Source organism: Tachysurus fulvidraco, chromosome 4 (assembly GCF_022655615.1).
Source record: "Tachysurus fulvidraco isolate hzauxx_2018 chromosome 4, HZAU_PFXX_2.0, whole genome shotgun sequence".
NCBI lineage: Eukaryota > Metazoa > Chordata > Actinopteri > Siluriformes > Bagridae > Tachysurus > Tachysurus fulvidraco.
Genome location: NC_062521.1, coordinates 6,527,348 through 6,542,271, shown reverse-complemented (window position 1 = coordinate 6,542,271; position 14,924 = coordinate 6,527,348). Strand labels below are relative to the sequence as shown.

General features: G+C 37.7%; 1 protein-coding gene across 2 annotated transcripts in view; it reads left to right on the top strand.

The window, feature by feature from the left end:
• The first annotated feature begins 36 nt into the window (after positions 1 to 36).
• LOC113655277 (muscular LMNA-interacting protein) overlaps positions 37 to 14,924 on the top strand; it is a 28,496-nt gene continuing 13,608 nt past the window's right edge. Inside the window, exons 1-4 of one of the 2 annotated variants that reach the window (XM_047812975.1) lie at positions 37 to 189; positions 11,277 to 11,396; positions 12,290 to 13,834; positions 14,139 to 14,210. In XM_047812975.1, the coding sequence (XP_047668931.1) occupies positions 154 to 189; positions 11,277 to 11,396; positions 12,290 to 13,834; positions 14,139 to 14,210 (1,773 nt within the window). In that variant the 5' untranslated portion in view covers positions 37 to 153. Of the gene's footprint in view, positions 190 to 11,276; positions 11,397 to 12,286; positions 13,835 to 14,138; positions 14,211 to 14,924 lie in introns of both variants that reach the window. The other variant, XM_027165695.2, reaches the window with a different exon arrangement.

Here is a 14,924-nt window from a genome sequence, read left to right as displayed (position 1 = left end):
TCTGCGGCTATTTGTGGCTTTTGTGCAGCTATAAATGGAAGCCTACAGTGCGCCATAGTTATTTAGACGGCAAGGGGCTCAAGCTCATTTGCAGTCCAACAAGTGAGGGCAATGTAGACAGAGCACCAAGTCCAAACAAACGCAATCAACAGCATGACTTTGAAGCAGCCACGCGGGACCTTAGGAAAGGTGAGTGCTCATCATGAGCAGTGACATTCTTCCTAGATGAACCAGCCTATGCTGTTGTGACACTAATCGAATTTCAGGTGGATTTATTGATTGCTTTCGATATCAGTGACCTTCAATACACTAAAGTGCTCTTCCACTCTTAGCCTGGGAAAGATACCTAGTTTTGTGTTGTGAACTGCGTGTTCCTGTACCAATGACATACTGAGGTGTAACTCATTTTTCAGCCATTGAACGGTTCAGCGTGAAGAGAGAAGCAACCTTTATTTATTTTGCTTTAAAAAGGCCGTTTTATCTTGATCCTCTCACCTGATTTCTAGACTAATCTCTAAAACTCAACATCTCAGGACGTATTTTCAAACCGACAAATTCACAATGCTTATTAGTGTAAAAAACATTATTATCGACATCTCGCGGAATAATCGTCTAAGAGTTTCTGTATCTGTATCACAGAGAACATCATTAATTAATAACTTTAATTGTTGTTTTAACATGCATCCTGCTGATTTTATATCTATATATTTTTTGAATGCTTTTTGAATTCCTGCTTAATTTTCTGTTTCATCAAATTTTCCTTTTTTTCTATTTTGTTTTTATTTTAAGATATTTTATGCTTTTGTGTTGTATTGCATTTGACAGCAACGGAAAAAACAACAACAAGATTTCCTTCTTCAGTCTGAATTTTATATCTCTGATTTTCTTTCTTTTTTTTTTTGGACAAACCTGATCACTACATTTTTTATAAGAATTTATTAGAAGGAAGTTTCTATTCGTCTGATCGTCGGACGAACTGTAAAATACAACAGTAATATATCAGCAAATATTCTGTTTCTGTTTTCTGAATTATGATGTCATCATTAGCTTTATATATATATATATATATATATATACACACACATACACAAAAGTTTAGGACATTATGATGCTGCTCACTAAAGTCAGAAAACAAAAAACCAGGCTGAAATCCATCCTGCTTGTCATTACGAATTAGAAAAGAACAAAACAATTTAATGACATCTGCTTTCTCAGTTGAACATGTATAGTCGGAGAGATCTGAGGCGTCTCGTCTAGATGTATTCGCTTCTTAATTCCTTGCAAGATTACAAGATGATGAAGTATGTAATGACTTGCTGGTAGCCAGCTGTCTGGGAAAAGTCCGAGAAACAATCGCTGCTGAGGTGTTCAGGAAATTGAGACTTGTGAAAAGCCTAGTCATTTTATTTTAGAATATAAATAAGAACCTAATATTGTTCTATCCATCAAGTATGAATAAGCTGTGACAAGATCCTGGCACTCATTATTAAGAAATTCTTTTCGTACTATTCAGAAGAAACATGTGATCGGTCGGCTTGTCCTTCAAACTGTGCGCAAGGCTTAGCATGTCAAATAAACAAAAGACTTGCCATTAGTTATTAATGGCATAAAAAAAAAAGGGAAAATGTCAAATCCTGTGGTCACATTAACTTGTAAACTCTTGGCACATAATATACAGTTTCTGCAAATGAACCAGTAGATTTCAAATTGTCTCTTGCTTGTATAATAAATTGTATTGCAGATAACAGTTTACATTTTCTACGCTTTTTTATATGTAATTTATCTCGGGCCATGTCGGATTTAGAGAATCTGTGCTATTCCCAGTCATGCTTTTACTCAAGTCTTGCTCAGATTTTCTCACATTACAGCCACCTCTATCTGTCTCTATTGCTACATTGTGTTGGGGTCTTATCTTCCCACACCACATCTCCTGTTTCCTCATGATCCACATCCTTTATCTGTTCTGTATGACACAATCTTGGGTACTCGTGTCTCTTAACGGATGGTGTCTCTCGACACTATCCTCTTCTTCCAGATGGTCTTCCGTTGCATGATGGATTTTTAGGTGAAGTACATGTTCTGTCCATTGTGAGGAATCTAGTTGTGCCTGCCAGGTGTGTTAATGTGTTAATGATCAAGTGCAGGCTTGTTCGTGCATGTATAATGCATGCTAATTTTCTGCCTGTGAATGGTAGGGTGAAAATTGTACATGATACATAAAATTGTATATGATAATATGGTCGCTATGGTTGCAGTCGTCAGCATAATTATATGGCATAATAAGCAGTGAATCATCAATGAAAGTTTTAGTGATTATTCGTTTTGATTTTACTGCCTGTGAAATCAACACGCTACTGTGAAAGTACAGTATGGTATCCACTTAATATTATATCTGTTTGTGGTTGATAAGAATAACCCTGGGATTTTAGTTCCTGTTGCTTTGACTTTGAAAGTAGGTTTCAACTGTCATGTCGCTCTGTTGGTTATTTCCCCAGGTTGTTATGTGTTGTCTTTAGTACTGTAGTTAAAGCTTAGCAGTGGGAGTGGGAGCCGAATGGGAATAATATCCCGCTGAACTTCAGTGTATGTCATCTGCTGACTTTAATATGGTGGTTTTTGTGTGACAAAAACTAAAATCAGTCATAACAGGAACTAGGCAACAAAACTGAAAGAATGCCATGTTTATGTCTCTTATTCGGCATCATTTCTCAGAGAAAGCTTGGCGTCTCAGGGTGATGTGCTTTTATTGCATGCATGAGTTATTTACGTGTCAATTTGTTTGAATATAATGACAGCTTTCAGTATTTTGTGAGATTGCACCTTTTTTCAGTCCGTATGCCCATATGTTTTAATGTCAGATTTGTAGTTATAAAAGATCTTTGGTTGAGTCACTCATCAAGTAGGCAGCGTGCCGTGCGTGTGCGGTTCTCACGGAAAGGTCACAATGAGACGGTATACAAACGGCAGACTGAGGAAAATAGTCCTCTGCCCTGTTGTGCTGCTTGAAATGGAAGCTGTGGGAATGATACGACCCCTAATATAGACCGAGAGGGGAGCGCCAAAGAGATAGAGAGCTCTACTGACTAGTACAAAGTGTCTTCTGTAACTTCCCTCTGCCTGTGTTTGTTTGCTTGTGACATATTTTGTTTCTGTGGTTACTCTGTAAATAAAAAGAATAAGAGGTCAACATAGGAGTTGTTTTTTTCTTCTTTCAATCCACCCTATTAAATATACCAGGAGACAATTATTAGTATTTGCACATGAGTAATTAAAACAGATTCTTTTACCTCAGGGTCTTCAGAATTTGGTCCATATTATGTTAACTGCACCCATGAAAAAAATGACAAGCTGTCACTAACAATAAATGTACAGTATTAGTTAAGTTCTGTGGTGTAGGCTTCAGTTAAACCTTTAGGTACACGGCTCATAGTAGCGCTCCTTCAGGTTTAAACAGAAGTGATATAAGGAACAATAAGGACACATGCCAGAGCACAATCACCTATACACACTCATTAACTTAAAGATGCAAATCAGCCTATAACACATGGCTTTGGACTGGGGGATGAAACTGAAACATCTAGAGGAAACCTCTAAAGCATGGGGAGAACATCCAAACTCTAAGCACACAGGTTGAAGGAACCTCAACCCCTGAGGTGTGAGGCAAGCATGCTAACCACTAAGCCGCCATGCCCACATTGTTGTTCTTACTGTCATCTTTAATAGTATTTCCTTTATTAACAATTTATCATTAGCCATGTCCATTTATCTACCGTCGCGTCCACTTTACCTCACTTCCACAGAACGTGAGCACTCACCGATTGCTTCGTGAGCATGAAAGTGATGTAAATGATATGCTGTTGCACTCACCGTCTCCAGAGATCTCACCTCAATTGAGAGTTTTTGAAGTAGTTTCCTCCATCACAATAATCAAAACAGCATTTGAAGGACCATTCTTTTGAAGGAATACTGACAGCTCTGAAATATATCCATCTAAAAAAAAATAAATAATCTGTTCCAAGGTGCATTGGATATTTTCTGGTGGTTTGTGGTGGCCCAAGACAGATTATGCTTGTAGAGAATGTATGTTAAGAGTTATATATTAGATCACATTGTTTTTTGTATGATAGTGTACAGTATGTGTGTGTGTGTGTGTTGGCTATGTATGGATTGTGTGGTATGGTACTAGGGATCAGATCTCAGTACTCTATTTACTCGATGCTGTTTGAGTATTTTTGGTTTTGATGGAGGCAGAAATATTTCCGGTGGGTAACACTGAAAGTGTTGATTTCCAGTTCATGAGGATAGCTTCCTGTCTGCTGATTAATGCCGTTGAGGTGTTCTTTGCCATACTGATTACTGAATTGTCACCTAACTGACAAAGTGCAGGAGATAAGAGGAGTGAGAACAGTACACTAAATTCATGTCAGAAATGTTTTATGGTTGTGGGATTTATCATGCAGTGCTTTAAGGGCAATGTGAACAGATTTCAGAAGCTGGTCTATCTCATTTTAAACCTTAAATTTTCTGACTTATTCTGGAACTTTTCAGCAGTCTGTATAGTACATGACCAGTGGACAGTGTACTCATCTATCCATTCTACACAGGATTGCAGGTACCATGGAGTCTATCACAGAGGAGTCAAGGCACACCCTAGACATGGTGCCATCTCACTGAAGGGCAAAATCACACACATGCTCACTCAATCTAGTCTAGGAACTGGGGGAGGAAACTGGAAACCTTGAAACTCCCCAAAAATGGAGTGGGAGTAGGAATCGAACCCCCAACCATTGAGGTTCCTGAACGGGCTAACAACTAAGTCACCTTAGCTCTACAAATTGTATCCATATTACCATATAAGTTCATAAATAGGTTGTCTTTATATCTCCCAGCCCATTACTATGAACTCTATTTTACTTCTAAGTATAATGTGACTATTTGAGTGGCAGTCCTGATGAATTTCTATAACACAGTAAGAATTACTTACTGACTGATTTCCATTATCTCATGCAAGATGTGCTGTTGATATTGATGGGCAAATGTCAGACAAAATAATTGTCTGTTGTGATCTGCTACCATCGCAGACACCCTCTCTTGTCAAGCAGTGGTTATTATGCATATATGCATCATATGCAAAAGTGACAAATTTTGGGCTTGATATCTGGTGTGACGTTTGATGGTCACCTTCATCATGTAACTGTCCAAAAAGCTGTTAATATCATATCAAAAATATATTTTTGTTTTATAAAAGGAAAACGGTATACATTTACTGTCACTTTATTATGAAAATATATATTGAGTTAGAACATCCATCTGACCTCAGTCTTTTGTGACATGGACACAAGAAGATATTGTAAACCTGCCTCTTCAGGTTCAGGTCCATGTTGGCATGATTACATGTAGGTTTATCTTATGTTCTACCCAGGATGATTTAATTCCTTAATTCCTAACACGGGTGATGCATTTAACACAAAACGGAGATGATATACAACGTGACTTTTTGAAGAGAAATCTTTTCTAAAATTGTATGACTTTTTTCATCACGCTTTTCAGAATACAAAAAAAACCCCTTTACTTCTAATGAAACTTCTGACATTTAATAAAAATGCACAAATGTATCTGTATTTTTCAGTATTCATCGACCACCTCAGGAAATAATGTGGAATTTGCAAGTGACATTCAGGTCCTAATTGTTGTTCTGTATAGTCTTATGAACCACTGAATATGTGGCAATATATCAAATTCATCAGATAACAATGAGGCGCCTATTGATTTCCAAAGCTGCAGCAGACGCAATTATATTACTTATTAATAAAACAGACAATTTTATTCCTGTAGGTTTTGCCCTGATTCGGAAAGTTGAATGAACAAATTTCCATTACCAAATATAAAAGCACCTGACAATTTTCTTTATATTTGCTGTGGGATCCCGACAAACTGCACCAACCCTTAGTGATAAGTTTGGCTAGAAGGAAAATATTATCGTTGTGAGGTTGTGGTTAGGCGTTTGGCTGTAATCTCATTTCAGTACTGACAAATGTGTTTTCTGCTTTTTTTTATATGAGCCTCTAGGCTGTAGCGTACTCTGTTATATATAAAATATATTGGAAATGTTACTTTATTCATTATCTAGCTGATGGAAAGAACTGAATTCGTTTCTGCAGTGTAATTGTCTATTTATTCTGAAATGCTGAGATGACATTCAGCTTGATAAAGTATATAGTGTATGGAAGAGAACAAGGTTTTCAAGATCATGGTGTATGGAGGTAATGGAGTAGTTTTAAAACAAAGTGAGTTAAAAATGCTTTTTTATGAATGTCACATCCCTTTATACTGTAGCTGTCAGAGAAATAGCTGTTGTCTTTGTCTTTGAATAAAAGGAAAGAGAATGCTTTATTCAGGTGGTTTATGCCTCAGCAATCTTGCAATTAATAAACATTTTAAATGAATGCTTTTTCTACCACATAGTCCCATAATATAATTTAAAATATATTGTATAGTTTTTCCAAAGCGAATAACCCATTTTTAGATATGCTGTGAATTAGCAACGAATCAATACAAGACAATCCACAGAAGAACAAAAAAAAAAACCCAAGGAAATTCAGGCGCTTTATTGTCTAGGGTCAGCTTCAAGAGCTTTCTTTTACCTTTAATGTTCCTGATGGTGACTAGGAGGACTAAAGTTTAAAATTGTCACACTTAAAAGCTTGTTGTGTGAGTGAAAAACTAGATTGAAAATATTTGAATAGTCTTGAAGAGTAAATAATCAAGTTAACCAGTAGCTGTCTTAGAGAAGTTTGGAGAAGTAGTCAGGATAAATGGTGGTGTGTGTGTGTGTGTGTGTATGTGTGTGTATGTGTGTATGTGTGTGTATGTGTGTGTGTATGTGTGTGTGTGTGTGTATGGAGTTTGCATGTTCTACTCATGCTCCAATGTTTTCTCTGGCTATTTTACCCCAGTCCATAGACATGTGTTATAGGCTGATTGGCATCTCTAAATTGACTATAGTGTGTGAATGGGGTGTGTGTGAGTGGTTGTGCCCTGGGGTGGTTTGGCACATCGTACAGGGAGTCCCTTGCCTTGTGCTCAGTCTCCCCTGGGAAAGACTGCAGGTTCCCTGCCACTCTGTGTAGGATGGGCTCTACAGAAAATGGATGGATGGAGAAGCTGCCAATTGTGAGACAAATTATCTGCCAAATCTGCCAACTTGGTTACATTCCCTGAGGTGGTTAAGTGAATGCGAAAAACGCTGAAAATTCTTTCTCTCTCTCTGTCTCTGTCTCTCTCTCTCTCTCTCTCTCTGCTCTGTTCTAAAGCTTTATCTCATGTTTAATTTCTTCTACTGAGCCATGTGTCTTCATCAATTGTGTCAACGATAACTAATTATAGTGGAGTGGCAGCAGTCTAATTATACTGACTCAAGGGACGATTCAATTGATATATACTTTATGTTCTCTGCTCTGCCTTTTCAGTAAGGAAAAATACAAAGTCTTTTTTTTTCCCAGCACAATCCTCATTCTCATAAATATTATGTGTGGCAGTGTTAATGTTAATGAAGTACAACAGCGTAAAATAGCTTAATTACTTTAGTTCTTTTAAAGCTAATGAAGAAAGTCCAGGAAATGTTAGGGTGTTTCGAGATGTAGCAAGTAGACAAACAAATCCGCTATTATTTACCGTTATAAAGTGATATAAAAATGTAAGTAGCATAGGCAAGCTTGTACAGTTTTAAATACTGTATATACTTACTCTTAAAGGTGAATATGAATTGAAGCTGCTAAACTATACTGTATATCAATTATTCAATAATGACAGACGTCAGCAGTTGACCATTAGTCATTTTATTGTGATGAAGCAAACGGCTGCAGTGTGTTTTATCTCTTTTTGAAACTCAATATCAGTTGTAATTTAGCCCTGAAACTTTTGTTACTTTATATGTTTTAATTAAAAGTTCATTTTTATATATATTTAGATAAGCGATTAAAGAGGAGTGGCAAAAGTCCTATTATACAGAGTATTTTTCTCCAGGCAGTGAAATTGTAGCTATAAATATGCTCTTATTTCCCAGAAAGATGACACAGTAAGTACTTAGATACCAGGCAGCATTTGGCTTCTCATGTGCTTATGTTGTGTAGCACTCAGGCCTAAAGTTAAATAAGTCAGATTTAGTTATTCAGTTCCCGGTGCTTTTTGCTCCACTTTAGAAGCACAAGCGCTAACCTGATGGGTAGAAGTTGATCTACAGTATAGATGGTTTATTGAATGTAATTTCAAACTTTAACACTGTATCATTCTGACATGTTGCAAGTTATGTCATATTTTGCAGTCGCTCACATTTCTCATTTGGGCTTGGTATTGATTTTTAGTTTTTGGCTGAAATGAAAGAACTGAAGGGGTCAGTAAACAGCCCTTGTGTGAGAATCACTGCACATTTAGATCCACTTTCTCACTATCGAAATCTTGTACTGTATTTATGTTATTTGACTAAGCCTAAGTGAACCCATGTTACAATTTTTTATTTCTTTTTTCACTAGCCCTGTGTGCTCTTTTGAGCGTATTAATTACGGATATCATTTTTCAACATTATTTGAGGATTCTGAATATCGATCCTTAACCTTAGATTTGAGCCGATTTACACTTTTCACTCTGAAGTTATTAAATGTCCTAACAAAAGGTGGGAAATTCAGGGTCTACAAAATCACTAGAACTACTGTATAATTTACCATAAGTAAATTTCTTGTCTCAGTGTAACACTGACATCATTAATACTTATACAAGGAACACGACTTCATAAAAAATAGTTAAATGGTTACAATTCATAAGCTTGGTTATTCCCAGGTTACACTGGATGGAGTATTTACCGAGATATCTACAGTCTGTGTCAAGCTGTTATGCAAAAATCATTTCAACATATCAAAAAATAATGAGCAGCAGTACGGACTAAGTGAAAACTGCAGCAGGTTCACATTATTTATATTTAGTATGTAACTGGACAAAATGTTGCTAACTGTCATTCAGTATATATATATATATATATATATATATATATATATATATATATATATATATATATATATATATATATATATATATATATATATATACACACACACACACAAAATCTGCACTTTTTCCACTGAGGTAATGGAATAGTTGGTTATGATGGAAATGCACTGACTTGTTTAGACTGAAAAATTCAGTAGCTAATTATGTTATGCTAATGTCCAAATGACATCCCACAGTTACTCTGGGCTTAGAGTCTTTTTTTTTTTTTTTGTTATATGATTCTCCATGGATTCTTGAAGGGATTGAAATTGATTGGGGATGCTCAAGTACTCTTGTGTCTTCTTGAAGTTATTGAGTGTCACCGCACCATGCATGACTGAATATCATCTTTTGCATTAATTTAATGCGACAAAACTACTACTTAATAAACTGTTCAGGAAGCAACTCTCCCGATCAAATCTCATCACCAATTTATTACCTCCATGTCCGGCCCAGACCCGGGTCCATCTAAATCTGCTCAGTACTCGGTGAGTACAGTTTGGACGTCCAATTTCATTTGTGGTTAATTTGACTTTGCGCAGCTCTTTAACAGATGCCAGATATCTAGATTTCAACTTTTTCCAAGGTAGATCTTGTATCTTGTATTTTGTTGATCTCCATACATTGCTTACAATAGCCATGCTAAATATCTTTTTGCATTTTGCTTCAAGTTTTTCCACCAGCACTTTCAGAATGGTGGGGAGCTTACGATTACTTATCATCTATAAAAATACTCCCTAAAAAAATAATAGTGTGACACAGTGATCTATTGGTCAAGAACATATAGAACAAAAAATAAAAAATAAAAAATCAGTTCTCAGTGACAACAAAAGCCTGGAAAAATACAGTAACACATTTTCTATGTTGAAAATGGAAACCATATCATTTTTTGCACGATGGACTGAAACGAGAAAAGAAATATATTGCACAGAAATACATCACCCCCACACAGCCTTGTTTCTGTTTGTGGAGAAATTAAGCATTAATGAGTTGGCTCAAATGATGAAAGAGTCTATTCTTCTTGTATTGTGGTTTTGATGCACATTGATCTGAAGCATCTGCTGGAGGGAAAGAATTCGAATATATTGTGGCGTGTGGGTGATGGGTCAATAATACATGTTTCATGCTTCCCTCCTACTGCTTCCTGTATGTAAAGGCATACAGGGAAGGTTTCTACCTATGAGTCTTTTCGATCAGTGCTCAGCTCATTAGTAATTGGAAAAACCAATCCAGAATGTGAAGAGGCCACTGGAGAACCTGTAGACTTTCCCTAACTGCTCCTGTGCTAGGATGAAAATTGAAATGCAAGCAGATCCGAACAGAAGCCATGATTTGTTTTCTATAATGTGAAGCTTTCTGTGACGCCTAGGTACCACACAGCACTTTGAATCATTCGGTAACACTTTAATCGAATTGTCCTATTACCCAGGAAGCAGCCTAGCAACTGCATCTTATGTCAGTAGATGTTGATTTATAATTGAACAAGATGTTTAGATTTAATCAAGAGGGGAAAGAGATGGAGTTGGAAATTGTGATCACAGCAGACAAGCTAAACAATTTTGTATGAAAATTAATAACAGTGTCATCTTGAGACACATTCGATAGGCTGCTTAATGCCCTGGTCACTTCAGGTTGGTGATGGTGGTGTGCTGTAAATCGATAGTATGATTTGCTATTGTGTTATTCTGAAAAGTGGCAGTTATTTAACATTTTATAGCCTCTTGCTTTTTCTCTTACTCTTTAGGTGGGCCTATTGATTTTTGAGTTTGTTGACAGTGTTGGGAGAAGTGTTGTTTATTTAGACACACGTTTATTTTTTCTCCATCCGAACCTTTTCCATCGAGGAATTTTTTCCTCCATAAAAAATTAGTGATTACATGTAGAAATATCAAACATCTTCAGGTTTCCTCCATTGCTTCTGTACTGAGACACATTAAGATCCATGTCCTTCTTTGAAATCGTGAAGTTCCGTAATGAAGTGTGGCTGCGGCGTCGCTTTGCGATCGTATTCCCTTGATTAGTCTTTCGCTGCACGTACAAGGTAAACATAGCCCAAGAATCTTATTTTATTTAGGTGTCCATTAGGAGCTGGTCAGGGAGAAACAGTGTGCTCCATCCTGTAGTACAGTTTATTTAGTAAGTCTGGGTGTTTTTTTATCTGCTTTTCCTTTTATGTTCATTCATTTTAAATGGCATCATGACTGTGTTGGTTATTTGCTCAATTTTTTTTCCAGGTCTCCGTTGTCTTTGCAGTCAAGCTCGAGTCATTTACCCTCCTGCCTGTTCTGAAAAAGTTGCCTACGGAGAACAGGGTTAAATCAGTGTTGGAGAACGAATCAAGTAAAATTAGTGAGGTAAGCATTTGGGCCATTCAGGAAGGACTTTATCCTAGCAGACGCTTTGCTCTTCCCCCAGCTTCCTTTGTATATGTGACAAATCAAGCCCTCTTCTTTTTATGCAGGATCAATTAATGGTGTCCCTATGGAAATTATTATTATAATATCATCACCTGTTATGTAGCTTTACTGCGTCCTTCTAGCTGTGCTCCGTCTTTCCCTGCAGTGTCTCGTGTGAAGTTATTGTGCATGCCTCTCTAAAACCTTTACAGGTAGTGCATGAGTAATATAGTCTGCTTACTGGTGATATCTGAGAAATGAGGAAAAGTGCTTGACCAGATTCAAAATGCAGCCAGAACGATATTTTAGCCATTAGAAAGATGACTTACTGAATCTTACTGGGTCATCGTACCATAGCCTTTATTTCCTGAACCCTAAAAAAAACAGGACAATTATAACATTTCAGTTCATCATGTATGTATACACAAACTCATCTTTGCCTTTTCTTTCCCCTCAAAGGATATAGAAATCTCAGAAATTGCATTTGACACCATTACAAACTGACACAATTACACTTTCTAGCACTCAACTAAATACCATAGATACTGATCAACTTTCCCAAGTGGGTAAATTTTACAGTGCAAATGCCATCTGTTAGTCACTGGGTACAATGATCTTGGATTAGTAACCATTGCATCGTTACTTTGCTTCTTATATTTTGGAGCATTTCATCATGACACTCGTTGTGTATAAAATAAATGATTAAACAACTGGTGAAATAGGCAGCTATAGGTAAAATCCCCTGATACTATTTATTAATAAATAGATATGTGGAAAAGAAAAATAATATTAAACAAACCATTTTACTGTTCCTCACTTAAAGATATTTTTTTCTTTTCTTTTTTTAGCAGCAGAAATCTACTACCAAGTCAGCTGTTGCCCCATTGCCTCCCCCAGCAGTGGCTGATGCTGAAATAGGATGTACAAGTCCAAAGCCTAGCCATGGCGCCCTGGTCACAGCTGATAAACACCCAGTGACTCCTCAGCAGGGGTGTCACCACCCTGGAGCTGAGACCACCTCAGGGCTGTTTTTAAATAGTGAATCTCAGAGAGAGGAGGAGGTCCTGAGCCCAATGAGCTCTGTGGACCTTTTTACGTCTCCTTTCTCTTCCAAAGAGTCCATCCTCTCTGAGGGCTGGGAGCAGGATCCAGGCTGGCTTGCTCTCCAAAGGTTATCTCCTAGTGCTTCTGTCTCCCCCTGTTCGTCTGTGAGGTCAGGGGCTTTCACCCCATCAGTGAAGAGAATCAAGTGCCAGACACTTGCCCCTGGCTCCAGCCTAATGCAGATGACACTTAACTCCTGTCAAACACTTGGCTGCAACAAACATATCACCTCGCCATGCCCCTTGTCCACCCGTGCCCGTCACAGGCCCCCACCCACACAACTGTCACTATTAACAGCCATCTTGAGAAAGGGCCGTTTGCCAGTCCTTTCTCCTGAATTGCAGAGACCCTACTCTCCTTGTTGGCCCATTAGCCCAATCAGCATGACCTCCTGCCGGGCCTGTTCAGCAGCTTCAGCTGTAGCTCCCATGGTGGGCTCACGAGCAAAGTCTTGTCTGACTAAAGGCACAACTTGTACAGAGCCCAGTTGCAAATCAAGACCAAATCCCCCAGGTTTAATTGCTAAGACAGAGCCTGTGTCACTCAAGAACCAGAGCAAGGAAAGCCTCTTATCAAACGCAGTGGAAACAACAGATGCAACACCAGAAGGAAGAAGCTCTTTGACCTGGTCAAGCTATTCTTCTTCGGTGTCTCCTCCAGCACACCTATGCAAACAAACCCAAAAAGGCATTCATGTATCCACAGACCCCAGCTCTTTACTTGGTTCATCTTCCTCCAGACAAGTGCATTTTTCTCCTGAGTTCAATTTAGACTCACTTATCCAACCAAATAGAGACAAATCAAATGGCACCTCTCCTATTTTAAGAACCACAAAACCAAATCAGATATCATCCTCAGATATAAAATGCATGCAAATGGCACATGAACGATCTCCTACGCCTGATCCCAAGCCCATTCAGCAGTCTCAAGGCAACTGGGCTTTAACAGTCCCAAAGTACACAGATGACAACCCAGGTTTTCATTTGCGAAACAACAGGAAAATTTTTCATGAACTAGAAAGAATTCATTCACTATCGCCAGTTTTTCAACATTCCCTTTCCCCAAGGGTTGGTGGCCTCACCCATCTCTCCAACACACCTTCTATTTCACCAGTCCTTCCCTCATCAAGGCCTGGCTCCTGTACTTCTACATCAGACCGCTACACATTGTCTTCATCTCCAGCAATTCCCTATCATCACCTTTCCCCTTCTCCCTCTTACTCTCTCTGTTCCTCACCTACTCCATCCCATAGGGAAAGCAGTCCCGATTCCATAGACAAGGACGGCAAAAAGGTAAGTACTGTAGTTTTCTCACACCTGCTTCTCTGTTGGCATTCGTACTAGGCATTCGTACTATGATAGGCATCCGTCTTGAAGAAGACCCCACACATTACTAAGAAACATGATATTCACCAACAGGAAAGAAGATTTATATATCCTTGTAAATAGGCAAGCTTGAATGCATGTCTATTTAGTAGATATTTTATTCGATTAAGACTTAAATCAATTCCTGCAAATGTTGTACTGTAGGTGCCGGTTTTCCCCATTTCATTTATTTCCTGTTTCTATTTATTTCCTAATCATTCCCTTCTAACAGCCATACAAAATCAAGTCCACCTACAAGGCGCTTGCTGCTATTCCAACCAATAAACTCCTTCTGGAACAGCAGGTGAGATACTTCACTGATAGTCTATTGTTAAATTGCAGTCTTTGTTAAAACGGACGACAGACTGCATAATTACTGTGCAGTTCTAACCTTTTACTGATCTCATCAGTATTTCCACTGTTATTTTTGCCATTTAAGTACATCTTTGGATTGTTCAGTCTGATTACAATTGTGGATTCAATCAATTACCTATTAGGTAAATGTTACATAAAAGCAATCAGTTATATTAAACAAAAAAAAATGTCAAAAGATTGATTAAATCTTTATTATAATACAATCTAAACTTCTTGTCGAAATGTTGAAACCTTGCATGAGGCATGTCAGTTACAGTTAACTGTAGTTTAGTCATATTTTACAGTTGACATTAGTGTTTAGAATGATTGTTTGTTAATGATTATTAACTGTAGCTACATATAAATTATTCAAAAACAAGTAAACGATGCAAGATCGAGGATGAGCAATCAGATAATATGTTATATAGTAAAACCGAATGGTCTCTAATTAGTATGGATTAACATATGGAGTAACATATGGACATTAGGAGTAACATATGGATTCTAACAGTTTTAACATGTTCATAATCTTTCATGTTCATAATTTGCTGAAACTTGTGTACAGTGTGGGTGGAAAGTCAGGGATCCTGGAAGTCTTTATATTGTCCTGAGAGCTTAAGTGATTTGTCAGTTTCCGCCAATTACAGTATACTGGGAATGTGTG